Below are 22,749 nucleotides of genomic sequence, written 5' to 3'. Positions count from 1 at the left end.
TAAATCATATCTCAAGTTGCACACGCTTTGGCTCATCATTGCTAGGTAATCTCTTTCACTTGCAATTTTATTTAATTCTCCACAAAATGAGATTAGTACTTAAAATAATATGCATTATAAAAATATAAAAATATAAAAACAAACATATGTAAACACTTACATAAAAATATAAAGCTTATTATATTGTGAGTATACGAGTCACATTGTGAATATACTATTACTGCCTCTTACATAATTTTATATAATGTAGGTACATTTTAAAGATAGCCGGATTTCATCTACGTGAGTGTTAGTTTGTTAACAATCTTAGGAAAAATGAATCACGATTACCCTGACACATCAAATTTGAGACATGTACAACAACAAAACCGTGAACGACGTCGTTTATACCTACAACAGAGGAGGCAACGCTCAACTTCGGAACCAAATGCTCAAACTGAACAACCGCAAAGAGAATTCGAACAGTTACGCCTTCAAAGCTTAAGCACTGAACAACGCTCAGCAAGATTGGAGCAACGTCGTCTTGCTCAGTGCAGGCGAAGATTGTTTATTCGCGAAGAAAGTGCGACCTCTAATGTGCAACAAAGAGAAATTCAAAGGGAAAGTTGGCGTAATTATGCTAGACAAAGGAGGGCTGCTTTGACTATTGAACAACGCGAACAACAACTTGCAAGGCGACAAACAAATTATCGACAAAGAAGGCAAATATCTGAAAATCTCGAACAAACTACTCATCCAAATCAAGTACATAATATGACCAATGCACAAACAAGTAGTAAGTATTCAAATGTTATAAACATTATTTTTTTTTTGTAAGCTTTTACACTTTTGACATTAATATTCATTTAATTTATTATTTATAATTTTAACTGCTAGGATGCATGTTAAACTTTTTCGATGCAATCCCAAGAAGAAATAGAACAGGATGGCGTAGGCCGCGAGCAACAGTTTTGCCAACCATTCACGAAGAAGGCAATTTGGTTGCGACTAATGTTTTTAGACGGGAAAGTAGAATGACTGCACTCGCACGTATCGACTTACCCCGATTTGCACCTACTAATTCGACTTATGAGCATGGAAGCACAAGTGGTAACAGACAAGATCCTCGCGAAGTTCAGATGGAAGGTACAAATAATTTATTTAGTTGAAGTACTTTTACAAAATAAACAACCTTTACAATAAATGTAAAAAATATGATTATGCAAATATGATATGCAGTACAATTACATTTAATATTGAACATGAAACTCAAACACTTTCAAATAAAGACTATTGTGTTAATAATAAACCCATACATCATACATGTATTGTCATAGGAAATATCCCTCATGTCGACCACAATCAGGATGCTTTGAGTGATGAAGATATTCCAGATAATCGATCATTTATCCATAGGAGATATCATAATTGTGCAAGAAATTTTCATGAAAGTGAAAGGTTCCAAAGAATGCAGTTCCCTGCTCCAACTACATGTAGACATTGCAATGCAAGATTGTTCCACCGTGAAACATCTACCATGTGTTGTAATAACGGAACAATTATTTTGCCACCAGTAACAGCTCCAAATGAGATGATTGATATTTTCTCTGACCAAACAGTGGAAGGTCATCATTTCAGACAACATATTCGAGCCTATAATCATGTTTTCTCATTCACTTCAATGGGTGTTCATGTTGATGAAAACTTAGCAACAAGAACTCGAGGTGTGTACACGTTTCGTGCACAAGGAGCAATATATCATAAGATTGGGAGTCTCTTACCAAATTCTAGCGACAGACCGAGATATTTGCAACTGTATGTTTATGACACTGACCACGAGAATGAGAATCGAATGTCCGAAAATGAAGAATTGCACTTGGATTTGCTTGACAAGATAAAGAATATTTTAAATACTCATAATCCATTTGTACACACGTTTCGCCAATTGGCTCAGCGTCCAGACATATATGAATGTAGACTTCAAATCAAAGAGCAACCACGTAATATGCCCCAATACAACCTTCCTACTGCTCCTGAAGTTGCTGCAGTTTTAGTAGGTGGCGAAGAAGCTGGAAATTTAAAACCGAGAGATATCATTGTCCAATCAACCAGTGGTCACCTCCTAAATATTTCTGATATTGTCGGATACTATGATCCATTACAGTATCCTCTGTTGTTACCCTACGGTTCATATGGATGGGATGCAAATACCAGAAGTAATGATGGCAGAAAAGTAACATGTTGTGATTTCTATTCTTATATGTTACAGGTAACGACGTATACATAATATTAAAAAATTATGTCGTCGAAGTTATTCAATCTATAATTATTTCATATAAAATCTTTACTTTTAATTATTTATAAGTATTGAAATACTATCAATTCAGATTCGCCCTGGTGATCAAGCTCTTTTTCTTCGAGGAGGTCGTCTCTTACAGCAGTATGTCGTAGATAATTACGTGAAGATTGAGTCCAACAAATTAAGATGGATACGTACTCATCAGAATCACATTCGAGCGGATTTTTATCAAGGTCTTCTAGATGCAGTACATGCTGGTGAAAATTATGGAGGTACAAATTGTCACGTACAACATTACAATTACATGTACGCATGTTTGTTTATATTCATACATACAATTTTTTTTTTTCCTTTTGTGAAATATTTGTTTAGGTAATATTGGTCGTAGAACAATATTGCCATCGTCATTTGTTGGTAGCCCACGAGACATGTATCAGCGATATCAAGATGCAATGGCTCTGGTCCAAAAGTATGGAAAACCTGATCTTTTCCTTACAATGACCTGCAATCCAAATTGGCCTGAAATTAAAGCTGAGTTGTTACCTGGACAGTCACCACATGATCGTCCTGATTTGCTAACAAGAATATTTCATTCAAAATTTGATGAGATGAAGACCGACATTCTTACAAAACATGTACTCGGGAAGGTTCTGGCATACGCATATGTTATTGAGTACCAAAAAAGAGGCTTACCACATGCCCACATGGTCATTATTTTGGATGAAAATGATAAGTTACGCACTCCTGATGATTATGATAACATTCTCAGAGCTGAAATTCCAGACAAGAGATTAGAGCCTAGATTATACAGTGCAGTTCTGAAACACATGATACATGGCCCATGTGGAATGTACAATGAACGGTCCCCGTGTATGACAAATGGTCGGTGCAAAAGACGTTTCCCAAAGCCATTTTCTTCAATTACTACACTTGGCAACGATTCATATCCTGTTTATCGAAGAAGAGAAGGGGAGTCAGTTCCTTTAGAGAGTAATCCAAGCGTCTTGGTGGATAATAGTTGGGTTATTCCATACAACCCATGGTTGCTCTTGAAATATGATTGTCATATCAATCTTGAAATTTGCAGTAGTGTTACAAGTGTGAAGTATTTATACAAATATGTTTATAAAGGGCCTGACCGTGTTGCACTAGAAGTTCGTCAAGGTCCTAATTATGACGAAGTACAACAGTTCATAGATGGAAGATGGGTTTGTGCTCCAGAAGCATTGTGGAAAATATTCAAATTCCCAATGACCAAAATGACTCCTAGCGTAGAACGCCTCCAAATACACTTACCAAATAAGCAGCAAGTGAGGTTTTATACGTTCCAAGACATCACAAATGTTTTAGGCGATGAGTATTATTCCAGAACAATGCTTACCCAATTCTTTCAATTAAATGTTGATGATGAAACTGCAAATCGATACTTATATCGAGAGATACCGCAACACTATAGATGGTGCAATAGCGCAAAGATTTGGCAGTTGAGACTGAACCATCAAAGAGTAATTGGTAGAATTTACACAGTTTCGCCATCAGAAGGGGAAAGATTTTACTTGAGAATTTTACTCAATCATATCCGAGGACCAAAGTCATTCGATCATTTGTTAATGGTTAATGGAATTGCGTACCCAACTTTTAAACAAGCAGCTGAACATCATGGTTTGTTAGAGCATGATGATAGCATACGACAATGTTTGTTAGAAGCTGCAACCATGCACATGCCATCAGCTTTAAGGAGATTGTTCGTTACAATTTTGGTTTGCAGCTACACTTTTACCTGGTGGAAGGACAGCTCATTCAAGATTCAAGATCCCCTTAAATCCAGAGGCTTCGTCCGTGTGTTCCATTACTAAACAATCAGATTTGGCAGAACTGATTAGACGTGCAACAGTCATCATTTGGGATGAAGCTACAATGACAAATCGTTATGCTTTTGAAGCCTTGAATCGAACACTCATAGACATCACCGGTGTTGATTATCCATTTGGTGGCAAAATTATGGTGTTTGGTGGTGATTTTCGACAAGTACTTCCAGTTGTTCCTAAAGGTACAAAAGCTGAAACTATTGCTGCATCGATAGTCAAATCACCTCTTTGGAGTCACATTCAAATACTTCGTTTAAAGCAAAACATGCGCTCTATAAATGACCAACAGTTTGGTGAATTTCTTTTATCTGTTGGAAATGGTGTACAACCTACCATTATAGATGAAATGATCAAAGTACCAACATCGATGGCAATACCATGGAATGGCGAAGAATCAATAGTTCAACTATTAGAAGAAATTTATCCTGCTGTCATAAACCATTCTTTTGACGCCGAGTATATGGTTAGTAGGGGCATAATAACTCCTCGCAATGAAGATGTCGACAAGCTCAATGAGAAAATCATTCAGATATTTCCAGGAGAATCAAGAGTGTACCACTCATTTGATAAGGTTGAAAATGATACCCAAAATTTGTATCAACAAGAGTTTTTAAATTCCATTTCACCAGGAGGAATGCCCCCACATGCATTGCATTTGAAAGTTGGAGCCCCAATTATGCTTTTGAGGAATCTTGACCCTTCTTCTGGTTTGTGCAATGGCACAAGGCTACTGTGTCGAGCTTTGAACGATAATTTCATAGATTCAGAGATTTTAACAGGACATTTCAAAGGCACGAGAGTTTTCCTACATCGCATTCCATTAAAGGCTCCGGAAAACTTAAAACTTCCATTTGAAATGACTCGCACGCAATTTCCAGTTCGCCTTAGTTTTGCTTTGACGATAAATAAATCACAAGGTCAAACAATTCCACATGTGGGAATTTACCTTCCGGATCATGTATTTAGTCATGGACAACTATATGTTGCTTTATCTCGAGGGGTGTCAGATCAAACAACAAAAGTCTTGGTTAAAAAGGGTTCAGTTAATAATGAAGAAGGAGTGTATACCCGCAATGTGGTCTACAAAGATGTTTTGTTACCAAATTATTGATACATGAGGTATGTACTAAATATGTTCTTATTGAGCTTATATTATGTCATTTTATAATTTATATACAATTAATATACATATAATATATCTTCATATAATTATTGATTGTAGGATTACTTGAAAAAATAAAGCTACTTCAGCTTTGGGAGAATTATCAAGAGGAAGCAAATATGGTTGCAGATAAGAAAGTTCAAAATCAGGTATTGGCTTCACTTATGTTCAAAAAATAATGTTTGTAAAATTTTTGATATTTAATCTGACAATATTCGCATATATTTTGAGTTTGACTATACCTTTTAAATTAATGTAGGTCAAACAGTTCTCCATATACAGTCTTGGATGGAAGGTCTCTATTAAAGTTGATAAAAAACAATTGGGAAAATTAATTGTGCGAAAGCTTTTGAGGCAACGACAACATCGGTATGATAATGTGTTTGTGGCATTTTATATGAATAATTTCAATATGTTACATTTGCTAATAGTTATTGTAATCTTTTTATAGAAATCCTATCATATCTGATAGAGCAAGTATATGCAGCAAAGACAATATGGACATATATGTGGTAAAAGATCAAGTCTTTTGAACGTTACTACTACGATCCAAATATTCATATTTGTGAATTTACAAATTAATTTTAGATTTAATAAATTTGTCGAACAATCAACTTACAAGGACGTGAGATATTTTTCCTCAGTTTTATAGGCAACGAATGATACAAAAATTGAAAGCTTACAAATATATGTGCAACATTGTTACAAGGTAATCTACTTATAGGTTTGTATGTATACTAACTAAAGTTACGTCCTTCATTTTCGGTCTATTCCATCTTATTTTTGGTAGTTTAATGTTGTCATAGATCTATGGCAAAAATTGCATCAAAACAATTTGATGAGATCATTGAACGTGACATTTGATATGAACGATGCCAATCTATGTCGATATGTAAGTTTTTAATTTTTAGATTTTGTTTACAACAAATTAACACAAATAATTACCTTTTGTGCCTTTATACATAATAAGCCAATTATAAAACCAAACTTATGTATAATTATGCCTCATAACGTAAAATATAATTTCAATCAATGTATACTATTACCAATCTTATGATAAATATATCTTATATATATATATATATATATATATATATATTTTTGCAGGATTTGCAAGATCTCCGGTCTCATGTTACCAAATTTAGATTTTATATGAATTTTTATTGTAGAGTTTTTTTAGTTAAGATTAGTAAATATTTCAATTTTTAAAACACGTGTACATATTGTAATGTGCATATGCTTTAAACATCAAATACGTTAATATCAAATGTTACATTGTACATAATTATTCATATAGTTTATATGTATATTATTAAAAAAAATAATATCAAAATTATATTATAATTTTAAACGAGTTTGCACACGCATCGCGTGTGCCCCACCGCTAGTATATATATATAGCAATTCATATTGTCGACGGCGAGAATACAAACATTGGTCTGGTTCTGGCGACGAGAATCAGCCGTGTATTGGTCGGCGCGAAATCAATCTGTGACTTCTTCTTCTTCTTCTTCTTCTTCTTCTTCTTCTTCTTCTTCTTCTTCTTCTTATGTCTCTGTTTCTGTTTATCAAATTTTAATGGAAGACTATAGTTGTTGCCCTAATTTTTTCAATTAGCCCCAATCTTTGTTCTCTAATTTGTGAGATATAAAATTGTTTGGCCCTAATTATCACTTAGGACTATAATTGTTTAAGCTACTAGTACTGTTAATTATGGCTTTTTGCTTGCCCTCAGTGGGCCCTAATTATAGTTGTTGCCCTAATTTGTGTTGTGTTATATATGGGTATGCAATAAATCAATTATAATTCTATGCTTGTTGCTATTTTTAATTGGTTTGGTGCTTCAATGGAAATCTCTAATCTTTGTTGTGCTCTAATTTGTGAAAACATATTATTTGGCACATATAAGTCATTGTGAATTTGTGTGGATTTTTTTTATTATATAACCATGCCTCTTAGAAAGTATATTTCAGGATCTGAAAAAAAAAAAAAAAAAAAAGTAACAAAAAGTGGAAAAATTTAAAACTCTAAGGACTAAAGTTACATTTTGGAATAATAGTGCAATTAAAAATTTTTTTTGGCAAGTGTTATAGGAGGCTTGCAACTTCTAAGTCAACAAGGCTCACAAAAATAGACAATTATCTTAGTTAATAATGTCTTTGTAAGATTGATATTTAAGTCTATAGAATCAGATTGTAATGAATTTTCAAGTCGGTTTATGAAATAGACTGTCGTTAGGAATGTTACTTGTGGTTGGCCTGTCCCAGTGCCATTACTTAATATATATAATAAAAATTATATATTTTGTATGTATATATATTAGATACATATATAATTTACTTAGTATAAGAAAAACATGTATTGAGCAAACAATTACCACCGGGGGTAGTGGTCTCGTGGACAATGCATTATGTTCCATAGGGATCAGTCAGGGTTGAATCTTGGGGGGCGCGCTCTCGTTGTGGAGAATTTGTACTCTGATTGATACTTGGCTCATTTTGTGGTGCGGGGATGAGGTCCATTGGGTGTTTCGGTGGGAGATCCCTTCTTATGGGTTAAGTTAAATCTGACTGACACTCGGTTACTCTGGAGCCAGGGCCCGTGGATACCATAATGTCCCCACAGGGCATCCTTTTTTGATGTCACAAAATATTTAATTTGATTATAACATTTTTGTTATATTAAATTATGACGAGATTATATATTTTATGGTTAATGTTATAAAATTATATAATAAAATTATATATTTCTGTGGTAGATTGCATATGATGTGGAGGATTTTCCTCTATGGAGTTGTAGGCAGCTCGTGTTATGACCTTAGGTACCTTACAACTGTCTGTTATCATTTTTTGTTTTAGTTTTTTGTTTTTATGTTTTGAAAAATCAAATACATATTGTTCGAATTCTTAGTGGAAGGTTTCCACTTCATTAACTAATTTGCTGGACTTTTGTGCACATCCACATATCAATGTAGAAATTGGCCAGGGCAAGAACTCTTACTCATTTCCAATTCTCTTTTTATTCCTCCAACCCTTTTTATTAATTTTTTTTTTTTTTAAAATATGGAAAAGTATGTAGGTGCAATAATGTGGCCAACATTGTAAATGAAAAGGAAAAAATGCATGCTTTTGGCTTATTTTAAAAAAATCAAAAGGCAGCTTATTTGAGTAAAAAGCCATTTGAAAAGTTAAAAATAAGTCAACAAGTGAAATTACCAAAATATTCTTGTGTGAATAAGCCAAAAAAAAAAAAAAAGAGTAAAATTGCATAAGGGTAATATGGTCAATTTATAATTTTGCAAGTGATGTAACATCATATTAAAATAATTTTGAAAAAAAGTAAAAAAGTTACTTATTTCCATCTTTCCAAATGATTTTGTGAATAAACCAAAAAATAAGAAAATAAGTATATATAAAAAAAAGCTGCTTATTTCCATCTTTCCAAAATAGGTCTATATAACATTCAATTATTTATTTGGAAAATCAAAAAACTCTTTTTATGTGATCCAATTTCGGATATTAACTTGACTAATCTAACGATATGTTTCTTCCCTATTGCAAACGAAAGGTAACTAAATACATACATTCTAGATGTAGCAACCGTTCTTAATTTTTGAACTGCACTGTTTAGTAATTAAAATAATAATAATATTTTCTATTGGATTTGGAATATATAACAATCAGTGTGATTGGTTTGAGTTTTTTGAATTAAGTTTTTTGACAATTGAATTTTTTATTTTTCATGTATTTTTGTTTTTAATAAATATTTTTAAAATTTTAAGCATTTTTTTTAAACTTTTTTAGATACATCTTACTTAGATGTGTCTAAAAATTAAAATATTCACAAATATTTTAAAAAATTAATAAATATATAAAATATGAAAAATGTACTGAATTTTTGTATTTTTTTGTATTTTTGGTATTTAGTGAACTTTGTAAAGATTTTTTTCACAAAAAGTATACTTTTTAAGTGTATTTATGTTAAGTGTGTCTAAAAATTAAAAAAATTTAGTAAAAACAAAAAATACAAAAAACAAGAAAGTAAAATTTTCTGAAAAGTGTTTTTAGCAAACTCAAACCAAGGTAAAGTTTGAATTACTTATATTAGCACTTCTCTTTCATTATAATTTTACTTTGATCTATTTATTTTTAATTTTAATGTTCAACTCTTTATATTTTAATTCAAGTTCTAATGTCATCCTTTCATATATTTACCATTAATACGGCTGACGGAATTTGTCATATGAGCTCAAAGTGCCAATGTTTTCTTTGGGGTCTTATTAGAGTTCTTACACTCATAAAAAAACTCGCTTTAATCCTCGCAGTTTCAGAGTTAGGGAAATAAATCAAATAGGGCACTTATTAATTATAATATTAAAATTTTTTACAAAAACATTTCACATAAATTTTTTACGATTGACTTTGAGAAAAATCAAAAAAATAATGTTATTTGTAACTAGTGTATCATGGATAATACGAAAAAAGACATGGATATAAGTCTTAAAATAAATTATATAATGATAAAGTAATTTTTTTTATACAAAATTTGAGTAAAAATGCAATATAATAGTAATATTACGTCACCATTGGCATGTTATATCATCAACCAATAATAAAGAAACATACATGGAGGGTAAACCCTACATGTCAAATGTAATTAACAATCGAATAAATTATATATCTTTATAGTGAGATTAATTATGCTCGTATGTCAATAATGATAGACATCACCGTTACATTGAAATTTTTTCATAAATTTTTTATAGATAATATTATGGTTTATCGTAATCTCTTTATTTTCAATCAAAACAACTATTATTGTTCTCATAATTTTAAAAATATCGTTGAAATTTCACTTTAAATAATATTTTTGTAATTTTTTATTTAAAATATTTTCTTTATGTTTGTTAAAATAAAATAAAAATCCAAAACCCAACCCCTGGCCCCTCTATACCTCCACCCTGAATACTTAAATTTTTATTAAAATCTCATTTTAGTCCCTTTATTTTTAATTTTTATTAACGGTAGACAGGCGGAAAAGTAATATTACAATTTGACTTAAAATGTAAAAAATTAACTGTTGCAATTAAAAGTGAAGAGTTCAAATTATTATTTCCTTTGTTGATATATAAGTATATTTTACCTTTGATTCCCTCTATAAATCTCACATTTTCAATTGCGGTTTCAATATGATCTCTCTGTTAATTGTTGCTAATAGTTTTTACAAGAAAACATGTGGTCTTTCTACTTTCGTAGGTGTTGCTTTTTTGTCTATAATGCTAACGGCAATTGACAATATTAAAACATAATTGAAAATATAAAATTTAAATCAATGCAATTGCATTTCGCTAAAATTAGAAAAAGCAACGGTGTAATATATGCTTATTTTTGTTATTTCTATGGAAGAGTTAACAAATATTATTGTGAACAGATATGAGTATTTCTAGAGTTGTAGGTGGCTCGTGTTATGACAATTAAATGCCTTACAGTTAGGGATGAGCAGCAGATATATCGATCCGCCCAAACCGATCCGCCGCATTTTAGACGGATGTGTGATGACGAGCGGACGGTTGCAGATTGATTTTTTCCAATCTGCCTAGTTTTGGACGGATGGTGGATTTAAGGTACCTTTGACCGCAACTGAACCGCCAAATTGCAAGCACCCCTAGTAATTTGTAAGATTTTGTGTTTTTAATCTGTTTAGATATTATGTTTGTGTTTTTAATTGAAAAAGAGTCTAAAATTTCTGTTGAATATATTCTGTTGAAAAAGAGTTTTTAACTTGTATATATATTTTGAATTGAAAAAAAATAAATGTATTATTTATCTATATTTTTTTTGTTTTTAAATCTAACTCTAAAAATAATAAATAAAAAAGATGATATATGTTGGTTGATTTTTGTTTTCAAAAATAGATATTAATGTAATAATACAGAGGCATACAATCTCTACTACCGCTCTGTTAATAATTTTGGTGGTTTGAATTGTTTTTATATTTTAAGAATTACCGATTGTAATACTTTATGTGGATGAGGTATGTAGTAATTGTAATATTCTAAAATTTCAAACTTTCTTTCTTTGGATAAGGCGTGCAGTAATTGCAATACTTTTTTATGTCGTTGATTGTAATTTATTTTTTTTCTTTTTTTTTAAGGAAGTGCACAAGTTGAATTATGTTGAAAGTTTATAAAATTTTAAACCGCCAAATTGATTCGCATCCGTCCACCAATCCACCAATTTGCTCAATCCACATCCGCCGGATTGACAGACGAATGCGAATTGATTTTCTCTAATCTGTCAATTTGGCGGACGAATGGCAGATTAGAGGTTCTGTGACCGCAACCGACCCGCGCCCATCTGTAAGTTACAGTTTTCTTTTTTGTTTTTATGTTTTGAAAAATACAAATGGTTCCAATTCTTTTTATCTTTTTTTTTTTAGGACAAAACATCACCTAGCTATATGTATTATATCACATTACACTTAGTTACATCTTTTGCCAGTTTATGAGCTAGTTGAACTACATCTCTTTCCTCTTTCTCAATGGAAATGTAATCAAAACATTCACTATAATACTTAATATCACCAATAATAGGCTGAAGTTGCCAATCATTTGGTTTTCCATTAGTTTGCAACAACCTAAGCAAAACTTGATAATCAGTCTGCAAAATAAGATGTCTGATCCCCTGATTCATTGCCCAACACAAAGCCTTCAAGCTAGCTGCAGCCTCAGTTAGCAATGGAGAAGGGAATGGTGGCCCTGCAAATGCCATGTGAGCAACTTCTTGATTATGCTCATCAAAACAGACCTAGGCTAGTCCCCGTTTGATCTTTTGTTGACTTCCAAGACCCATACACCATTAGTCGCCATTTACCTGAGTCCTCTCGAGTGGGTGCCTTGTTTTGCAAAACATATTGATTAGAAAACAAATTATGTTCAGAATAAGTATCTTGATCTATTGCATGTGGATTGTTGTGTTGTTTTTGAATGACTGCCGCATATAATTTATTTGCCTCCTCTATTGTGTTTTTAATGGTTTTGGCAGTATGCTTAAAGTCAATACAATTCCTTTGCAGCCAAATTGCCCACAATATTGCCACGGATTGAATTACGATGTCTCTTTCCTTTACTTGCGTAACCTAACCCTTAAACCCAGGGTCAGCCCTAAGGGTAGGCAAGAGAGGCCTATGCCTTAGACTCCAAAATTTGGGCTAAAAATAGGGGCCCCTAAATATAATTTTGTGTTTTAGATATAAAAAAAATAATCCGAATACTATAGGCCCAATAGAACATGGGGCTCAAAAAAAAGCAACAAGACTAGATTTTTATTTTTTTTTAAGTATTTGTAATGATTGTTTCCTATCTTAATATATGAAAGTAAATTTTTATTTATAATTTTAATGATTATACGTGTAAGTAATTTTTTTGTGGCTACAAACAAATCGAAAAATTGTAACTTATCGTTTTATTTATGAATTTTTTTTTCAATGTAAGAGGGTCCTATTTCTAAAGTTCGCCTTAAACCCCCTAAATCTCAGGGCTGACCCTGCTTAAACCACATGAAGAATGACAATGGGTTACCCAAGCTAAAATCAAGACCCAGCGCTGACCCTCTCCAAACCCTTCGGGACACGGGACAATCAAAGAACAAATGTTCGAGGGTTCCATCATGAGTGTGACATCGCGCACATAATGGATCAACAGCCACTCCCATTTTTTTTTTTTAGTTCCCACTTTACTGGAAGAATATTGTAGAGACATTTCCAAACAAACAAAACCCACTTAGGAGGAATCTTGGGTTGCCACAACGTTTTCCACACCAACAAGTTCGAATCTGGCCTACAGTGATCTGTGAATTGCCTAATCAAAGCTTGCTTGTATCCAGATTTCATGGAATACTCTCCACTCTTAGTCGGTCCCCAAACAACCCTATCTTCTGTAATAACAGTCAGAATGTGGATGGCCATTACATGAGATATAATGGACTTAGGGTAAAAAATACGAAGCAATTGCTCTCTCGCCAAGATTTATGTTCTTGATCAATATAATGCTCAACTCGCATGTCTGGAAAGAACCTAGTCAATCCCCTGCCTTTCTAGGGATTTGAAACAACAGGAATCAATTGATCCTCAAATGGATTAATGCGGCTTCCATTCCCTACCAGACATTGAAGACTTGAGTTTAATAACTCCCAATCCTATTGAATGCTACGCTAACCCCATGAAGTTGAACGAGACTGTTTGATGGCTAGAAAAGTTTGTCTCAGACAATATTTACCCATCAAAACTCTAGATAATAGTAAAGTGGGAAGAGACAGAATTTGCCAGGCCTGTTTCGTTAATAAAGCTTAGTTGAAACACAGAAGATCTCTAAACCCCAACCTGCCCCATTCTTTAGGAAAGAAAACAAATTTCCACTTTTTCCAAAATAACCCACAACCCAGTTAGATGCCCAAAGAAATTCTCGAAGGATAGCTATAAATTTTTTCAAGAAAGATGAGGGTATTCAAAAAACAAACATTAAGTGTACAGGAATAGACTGTAGAACATGTTTAATCAAAATCCCCCGTCCTGCAAAATTCAATAGGTCACATTTCCACCCTTGCAGTTTGGATTGTACTTTGTCCAATATGGAATTAAAAATCTCCGATTTGGATCGCCCCAAAAATCCTAAATTGGCACCTAAATATAACCCCGGCTTCGTTACAACTTTAACACCCAATAGGGATACAAGTCAATCCCTATCTGACCTTGAAAAATTGGGACTGGTAAATAACTCAGATTTTTTAAAGTTAATACGCAAGCCTGAATAGAAACAGAAGGCATTCAAAAACCAATGAAGGCATCAAATCGCCTCCATCTTGTAATTTTGAAAAATAAAATAGTCATTCGCAAATAACAAATGTGATATTGGAGGAGCCTCTTATTCATGGAAAATTATTAAGTATTCTTGGAGTATTACGTAATCATACTTTCTCATTAACTATCATTCATTATGCCTTTCACGTTTCTCCATTATTTAACACAAATAATTAATACCCCACTTTTTCCACAAATTGTACTATCATAAAGTACCACGTGACCACACTCTCGGACTATTGAATAATCACTCGTCATGCATTTTCAATTCTCTTTTTAATAATTCCTCCATTTCTATTTTAAAAAAAATTAAATAAAGTAAAATTCACTTAACTCTTATGGTATAGTCTCAGAGAAGACAGGGTTGGGCCTTGAGTTTTTCAGCACCCAAAACAAATTTAAGCATTGATTACGTTCTTTATTTTGATTAGGTTCTTCATTCACAAAATCTTTAAATTCTTCATTAATATGTTCTTTATTATCAATTGAATTTGAACTCTCATCAATTTATTTTTGTTACGAAAAAAAATTGTTTAGAGCTCTCGCTCGAGACTGAATTAATTTTTATACTTTTTACTTCTTTTTCTTTAGTATACTTTTTAGGAACCATGATTGTAAAATTCAACCCATAGTGATTATCTAAAATTCAACAGAAATTCAATTCATAATCCAAAGTAGGGGTGAGTATGGTCCGGATTGGTCTGGATTGAGGTAAAATCAAGACCAATCCGTTATCTATGGTTTCTAAAAAATTGAAACCAATCTAATCTATTTAAATCATGGAACCAATCCGTTTAAACACGGATTGGATCGGTTTAGGACCACAGATCCACATAATTAAATATAAAAAAAATATAGAATATTTTAATTTTACAAAAACATAAATATAGTATTAAACAAAAGCAATAAACAAAAATAACAAACAAAAGCAATAAAACTAGATACACATTACACAAAGCAGAGTTCTCATCCGTATTAAAACTAAACATCATTGTATTCCTTAAGAGCTAATTCGGAAAAAGCTTTGAGGTCGTCGGCAATCTCATCGAAATTATAAAGAGGGGTCGTTGTACCGCAAGCAAAGGAGCGTGGGAGCGACATCACATCAAAGCCCTGTATGTATGTACGTATGTATGTATGTATGTATGTAGTAATTTAATATATGATTTAGAAGAAAATTGAGATAAATGAATCAAAGCGCGCAAAAACAAAAACAAACACACACTTACATCGCTTTGGGTGATCTATCGATTATATTCTTGGTATTCCCTATCAGTAAACTCATGCATTCCATCACTGTCATCTTCTACATCTAAATCATCGTAGTTATAGAATACAACTTTTGATCTAGGGTCTTCTTTTTCTTTTTCTTCTTCTTCTTCTGCTGATGAACAAAGCAGTGGTGATGAACCGTAATCCTCGCACCTTTGCCTCTTTGTCGGTGAATCTCTAATCTCCCGTTTGGAATCGTTCCTTTCGATGCACAAATCGGAAGCTATACCTTTCTTCAGCACAACAGATAATAATGAAAATGAACCACAACGGACAGGGGAACCCAACCCAACCTAAAATACAAACACCAGATACAAAATAAAATAGGGTCGTCGGCTCATCTTCTCTTAAATAGAATTGGAGTTAAAAAATAAATATATTTATTTAGATTATATTAAATATCTTTTAAAGTTGGGACTTTTTCCCTCTATAGACTCTCAAAAAATTATTTACACTTACAAATCATAGGGAATGCATACTCTCATATCTCACATCTAGATCTAGGAGTGTAAATTTGGCCCGCGGCCCGTGGGCGGCCCGAAGCCAGTTTAGGCCCGTTTGGGCCCGAGCTCGAGCCTAACCCGAGGCCTTTGGCCAGGGCCTGGGCCATCGTTTTGAGACCCGGCCTAACCTGTGGGCGCGGCCCGCTTGGCTCGGCCCGTCGGCCCACTCAAGTCTCACTCAAAAGCCCGGCCCGCGCCGAGGCCTAGTGTTATTTTTAATGGAAAACAATTAAATTTGTATGGAAAAAATAAAATAAAAAAAATTTAAAAATTGTTTAGGCCAGCCTAAGCCCGCCCAAAGCTCGAGCCCAAGCCTAAGCCCAGGGGCCCGCCCCACTGGCCCATCCAAAAGCCCAAATACCCTTGGGCCTGGGCCTAGTTTTTTGGCCTGTGGCCCGGCCCGGCCCGATTTTTGGTAAGAGCCCACAAGGCCTGACATGGGTCGAGTCCGACCCGAGCTCATATGGACCGGGCCGGGTTGGGCCAGGCCAAAATTACACCTCTATCTAGATCACCATACCAATCTTTTCAAAATTTTATTTTACCCTCTCATGATTTAAGGATACAGTATAATTAAGGATGGATCTAAAATATAAAATATAATTAAATTAAAGGAGAATTTAGTGAAAAAAAAAATCTTTTTATATACTTGTATCTTAATTAATCCATAAGATATTCTTAGTCAATGAAATTTCACTATGAAAAGTTTCAACGTAAATGTAAAGATATTTAAATTATATATTAACCTTTAATTGAATTAGTTAGTGAAATTTCACTAACATAATGAAAATTTCATAGGCGTTAAGGTTGTTTGGGGTTTGCTTATGTAGTACATTTTTAGACTTCTTAAGAAAAAATGTATTGAACAATAGGGAATTGGGGATGCTGCTGTGCGGGCTACGCAGTAGCAGCTGCTGTGCAGCCAAATGGGCCTATTTCAGGGTCCATTTCAATAATCCGAATTGTTCATATTTTAGAATACATCAAGTAAAACATGTCTGTAAAAAATCAAGTTAATCGGATATCATTTACTTATTTATCCACTCACATTTGTATCTACAAAAATAAAAAATAATTGTGATTTAAAGTATTAAAATGAATACAAATATGAGTGGATAAATGGATAAACGATATCCAATTAACTTGATATTTTACATGCATGTGCCACTTGATGTATTCTAAAACATGAATGGTTCGAATTATCGAAATGTGTCCCAAAATAAGCCCATTTCGCTGCACAGCATTCGCTGCTACGTAGTCCACACAACAGCATCTCCAATTCTAAAAAATAGAGAGGTAATGTGACTAAAATAAATGCACTTATCAAATAAATACCCTTATTTAATACATTTCCAAATAATGAAATTGTTCCAATCTTTTGCAATTTTAGTGGTATTAGTTAAAGAAATTTCACTAATTCAAAATCGGTGAAATTTCAAACTTTGTGCAATTTCATTGATGTTGGTTTGACAATCAATGAAATTTCACTTTACTATAAAGTTGCATTGGAAAGAGGTCACCAGTAATTGGTAGTCAAAGGTGTAATTGGTAGTCAAAGGGGGATGAAATTTTACTTTACTATAAACTTTACGGACAACAGCCGATGGTTGTTAATGGTAGTCAAAGGTGGATGATTAATAAAACTGCATTAAGGATAATTTTATCCCCAATAAAATTGTGTCCTCAAACTAACATGTATGTTTTAATTGTCCTTAAACTAATAAAATATAATCTATTATAAAAAAAAAATTTAAGGTTTTAAGGACTAAAATTTAGGGATAAAATTATTTTTTAAGAACTAAATATTTTTATTATGAAAAGTGTCTTTATTATATTTTTAGTAACGAAAATTGGATATTAGTAACGTATTATTATCTATTTGGGATCAAATTTTTTGTCTAAAAAAATTAACCATTTTGAGACCAAATTATTTTATCCCTAGAAGTCTATTTATTAGTGAAAATTTTAAAAGTTTGTTGCTAAAAGCCTTATTTTTCACTTTTCGGAACAACTTTTTAATGATTATTCTCATGATGATAGAAATTGATTCCTAAATATTTTTTGTAACAAAATTTTTAATTTTAAAGACCAAAATATTTAAAACTCTTATATGTTATAGTGATTAGTTATGTAACTTGAAAATAAGCCATTTTTTATTGGGGATTTTTTTTCCTAAGTCCTTGTTAATAGCTTTTATTAGTTTCAGGAGAACTAAAAAAAACTTTGCTAGTTTTAAGACGCAAAATATTATTTGGATAAAATTATTCTTAGGGTGTGTTTGATTGGACGAACTGGATAAGGAGGATTAGAATCTATGGTACTTAAATCTTGAGACTGTGAATCCCTAGATTATTTGGTTGTATTGAATGTGTATCCTGTATTTGTTTTCTCATTAGATTAGATATCTAGAAAGGACTATTTTTAGTAAATATAATGTAGTCGGACGGACTGGATAAAGATAAATATTTAAAAAACTATTTTACGCTTGCAATTTATAATTTATATTTTTTATTTAATATATAATTTTAAATTTGTAATCTATAATTTATAATTTAACAACACTAAAAAATTTTAATTTAAGGCCATAATTTTTAATTAAATTAAATTTATAATTTATATTTTTTATTTAATATATAATTTTAAATTAACAACACTAAAAAAATAATTTTATTTAACATATAAATTTAATTTTTTAACAACACTAAAAAAAAAATTTATAATGCCATAATTTTTAATTTATTATTTTTAATTAAATTAAATTTATAATTTATATTTTTTATTTTTTATTTAATATATAATTTTAAATTAAATCCACTAAAAAAATAATTTATAAATGTTCAAAAGACTATTTTACCCTCTTCCAATTGTTTACTAAGTAATAGCATGATAGTAAAATGGACATTTCATACATTAATCCTATGGGATACCAATGCCATGGAAATAATCCCACCCCATCCCACCCCACCCCCCCTAGGATTGTTTAGTCCCTCATATGACGGACTCCATGTCCAACGGATTGAAAATCCAATCAAACGATGGACATCTCCCTCTTGAATAAGCAATCCGAACAGTGAATAATCCCCAATCCCCCCAATCAAACAAACCCTTAGTTCACTACATCAACTACTATCACCTTTGGATGTTGTTGATAAACTTCAATTGCCAGCAATGATTTTTTGGTGACCTTCACCAATCGTCGATATTTCTTTTGGGGAATATCTAGCAAGGTTTTTAGCAACAATTAGATGATTTTTTTGGCGAAGTAGAAGTTTTTCAGATGCTGACGGTATGCCTCCGTCGAGATGAAAGCCATGAAGAATTTTGGGAGCCAAGGCTCTATTTTTGTGGATTTTTGTAAAGCCTAGGGCTTAAATTTATTTGGGGTGGAAATCCACTTTTGTTGTAATAGGGCTTCAGCCTGGAAAATTTGTAAGCCTATAGGACATATATTTTGATGTTATTTACTTTTGTAGTTATCACATTACATGCTATACATTCAAATCTTAGGGATTATGAATGTATACTTGCATGTAATTTACCTTTTGTAATCCTATAATGGAACATTGAATGAAATTTAATCGAAAGGGGAGACTTACTAAAATATGATTAACAATGTGTTTGAGATAATTTATCACTTCCCTATGTTTAATACAATTGATACTTGGAGTGTATGATGAATATGGACAAGTCGGGTCTTATGAAATTGAAGGCGTTACAGTTACTATTAATTTTTGTGTCCAAACTAACAGAAGTATCATACACATCATTTTTTAGGGTAAGTTTAGTTTCTTGAAAAAATAAAGGGTAATTCTTCTTACACCACTAATTCAACTCATAAAATTACTAAAATATCTTTCCACCTTAAAATTTGAAAACTTGAATTTTTCATTACACCCCATCACCACCACCTCAACCAGCCTACTATTGCCATTACCTTTCGCCGCTACCCAGTCCCTCACCGTCTTACCTCACCACCTCATTTCACCGCCATTCTCTTCATTCTCCATCTTTTTCTTCTTATTCATCTTCTAGATTTGAAAACCTCACCCTAGGTTTTCATCTGTCTATCGCTCTCACACTGGATGGGAAGGTGTTGAGTATACCTCCTTATTGGAGTGTGGGACCCAATTGATTTATTAAAAGAGTTTCAATTTGGCTTGGTTTAGGTATAATATATTTTTATATATTATATTTGTGGAGACCTAATTCAATTAAGATACAATTAGGGTTTGATTCCAAAACCCAAGATTTAATAATATATATATCCAATATATATATTATTTTGTTTGAACAAAAAAGAAAGGACGGCGGCTGCTATATGCCATACTATTGCACTACTTCGGTAACAGTGCCGAAGCTTGGCAGATTGGTTCAATTTCAGTTATTGAAGCTTGGTTTGGGGCATCTTCGGTTAGTGCTGGGTTTATTGTTTTGGGTCTTCTACAACTCTGGTTCTGAAGATTTTGGTTCTTCTATTTGGTGAGGTCTTTCCTCTTTGTTTATTTGTGATTATTTGGAATTCACCTAATGGTGGTTTTGTGAGACCATTAGTGTCTCGTTTGTAATCGTTTGGAACTTATTTGGTTGATAGTGGAATCGGATTTCGATTCCGTGGACGTACCTCACATTGAGGGAACCACGTAAAAATTCTTGTGTTGCTTTTGATTTAATTTTTCCGCATTAGTTTTTATTCCCATTGATTGATTTACTTGTGGGGGAATCACATCGATTTTCCCTAACAACTGGTATCAGAGCTTACGGTCTATTTGAATTTATTTATTTGTATAAATCAATGGATGGGAATGTGGGTCGCATGTCTAGCTTCAATGGAAGTAATTGGGTAACTTGGAAAACTAAAATGGAGGACCTATTATTTTGTAAAGATTTATATGGACCCATTGAGGGTGATTTTGGCAAACCCGAGGGTATGAAAGATGATGAATGGAATAGGCTTAATCGAAAAGCCGTTGGTGTTATCCGTCAATGGATTGATGACAGTGTGTTTCATCACGTTGCTACTGAAACTTCAGCACATGATTTATGGAAAAAATTAGAGGGTCTTTATGATAGGAAATCAGCCACAAATAAAGCTTTTCTGTTTCGTAAGTTGGTTAATTTAAAATATAAAGAGGGTAGCCCTATTTCAGAACATCTAAATGAAATAAAGAGTATTGTTAACCAATTTGCTTCTATGAAAATTGTTTTTAATGATGAGTTGCAGGCTTTGATGCTACTTAGTTCCTTGCCCGAAAGTTGGGAAACTTTGGTTGTGACTGTCAGTAATTCGGCACCTGATGGAGTTGTCATAATGGGCCAAGTCACTAGTAGCCTGTTGAATGAAGAAACTAGAAGAAAATCAGCGGGTTCCTCTCATTCAGAAGCATTTGTTGTGAGAGGCCGAAGCAAAACAAGGGGGAGGAGTAAGACTCCTCATGGTCGTGATCAAAGCCGTGACAAATCGAAAGATGGTTCTTTTTCAAAGAAAGACATTGAGTGCTATTATTGCCATGAGAAAGGGCACATGAAGCGAGAATGTCGAAAACTCAAGAATAAGGAGAAAATGCGTGATAAAAGTGTGGATAAGAAGCAAGAAGACACAACAGCAGTTACTACCAATGGTGATCTCATGGTCGTTTGTGAAGATGATTGTATCAATTTTGTGGGCCAAGAGAGCAATTGGGTGATTGATTCCGGTGCTTCTTTTTATGTGACTTCTCGAGTTGATTTCTTCACTACCTACACCAAAGGAGACTATGGTTTTGTTCGAATGGGTAATGAAGGTTTGTCCAAGATTATTGGCATGGGTGATGTTTGCTTGGAAACAAATTTGGGCTGCAAGTTGTTGCTTAAAGATGTGAGGTATGTTCCCGACATTCGCCTCAATTTGATCTCTACTGGGAAGCTAGATGATGAAGGCTTCAACAACAAATATGGTGATGGAATATGGAAGCTCACGAAGGGTTCTTTGGTGGTGGCTAAGTGCAAGAAGACTCATACACTTTATTCGATGCAAGGAAAAATTTGTAAAGGTGTTGTCAATGCACTTGAAGACGATACTTCTACCGAATTGTGGCACAAGCGGCTTGGCCACATGAGTGAAAAGGGGCTGCAAGTTTTGTTCAAGAAAGAGCTTCTACCCGGTTTGAAAGGTACACATCTTAAAACTTGTGTTCATTGTTTGGCAGGTAAACAACATAGAGTTTCTTTTCATAAAAATATTACCTCTAGAAAAGAAAATGTTTTGGAGTTGATTCATTCGGATGTTTGTGATCCTTTAAAAGTTAGAACACATGGTGGTGCACTTTATTTTGTTACTTTCATTGATGATTATTCAAGGAAAGTTTGGACTTTTCTACTAAAAACTAAAGATCAAGTTCTAGAAGTATTTAAGCACTTTCAGGCCATGGTTGAAAGAGAAACAGGGCAGAAATTGAAGTGCATCCGATCAGACAATGGTGGTGAATACATTGGGCCATTTGATGAGTATTGTCGCAGCCAAGGTATTCGGCATCAAAAGACAGCTAAGAAGACTCCTCAACAAAATGGAGTTGCCGAGAGGATAAACCGCACCATTGTGGAAAGAACAAGGTGTTTGCTTTCACAAGCTAAATTGCCAAGATCCTTTTGGGGTGAGGCATTGAAGATAGCGGTTGACGTGATCAATTTGTCTCCTTCCTATCCTTTGAATGGTGATGTTCCAGAAAGATTTTGGACCGGTAAAGATGTATCTTATGAGCACTTGAGAGTGTTTGGTTGCCGAGCTTTTGTTCACATTCCAAAGGATGAGAGGTCCAAGCTTGATAGTAAGTC

At 33.2% G+C, this 22,749-nt stretch overlaps 1 protein-coding gene and 2 long non-coding RNA genes across 3 annotated transcripts; 2 read left to right on the top strand and 1 right to left on the bottom strand.

Moving 5' to 3' along the window:
- Window positions 1-315: 315 nt before the first annotated feature.
- Window positions 316-5,841, top strand: LOC114323161 (uncharacterized). Its single transcript, XM_082897316.1, has 9 exons — window positions 316-775; window positions 877-1,125; window positions 1,317-2,248; window positions 2,367-2,550; window positions 2,651-3,940; window positions 4,047-4,853; window positions 5,369-5,457; window positions 5,568-5,677; window positions 5,760-5,841. The coding sequence occupies exons 1-9, from the start codon at window positions 316-318 to the stop codon at window positions 5,839-5,841; spliced, it is 4,203 nt and encodes a 1,400-aa protein (XP_082753442.1).
- Window positions 5,842-6,721: 880 nt separating this feature from the next.
- Window positions 6,722-11,063, top strand: LOC114294756 (uncharacterized). Its single transcript, XR_003640599.2, has 2 exons — window positions 6,722-6,799; window positions 10,797-11,063. It is a non-coding gene; the product is annotated as an uncharacterized LOC114294756 (long non-coding RNA).
- A 3,938-nt stretch (window positions 11,064-15,001) lies between these two features.
- Window positions 15,002-16,307, bottom strand: LOC114294763 (uncharacterized). The gene is made up of 2 exons (XR_003640605.2): window positions 15,394-16,307; window positions 15,002-15,277 (listed from the first exon to the last, which is right to left on the bottom strand). It is a non-coding gene; the product is annotated as an uncharacterized LOC114294763 (long non-coding RNA).
- Window positions 16,308-22,749: the final 6,442 nt, after the last annotated feature.

Source organism: Camellia sinensis, chromosome 12 (genome assembly GCF_055761805.1).
Source record: "Camellia sinensis isolate YWXY chromosome 12, ASM5576180v1, whole genome shotgun sequence".
NCBI lineage: Eukaryota > Viridiplantae > Streptophyta > Magnoliopsida > Ericales > Theaceae > Camellia > Camellia sinensis.
The sequence above is the reverse complement of the archived record's forward strand: the minus strand, read 5'-3'. Positions and strand labels throughout refer to the sequence as shown.

What these genes read in the sequence shown, in the direction of transcription:
- LOC114323161 (XM_082897316.1), top strand. Translation starts at nt 316, where the DNA reads ATGAATCACGATTACCCTGACACATCAAATTTGAGACATGTACAACAA. An exon ending in GAATCTTGACCCTTCTTCTG is followed by an intron (nt 4,854 to 5,368) that starts GTTTGTGCAATG and finishes TATTGATTGTAG; the next exon opens with GATTACTTGAAAAAATAAAG. An exon ending in ATAAGAAAGTTCAAAATCAG is followed by an intron (nt 5,458 to 5,567) that starts GTATTGGCTTCA and finishes AAATTAATGTAG; the next exon opens with GTCAAACAGTTCTCCATATA.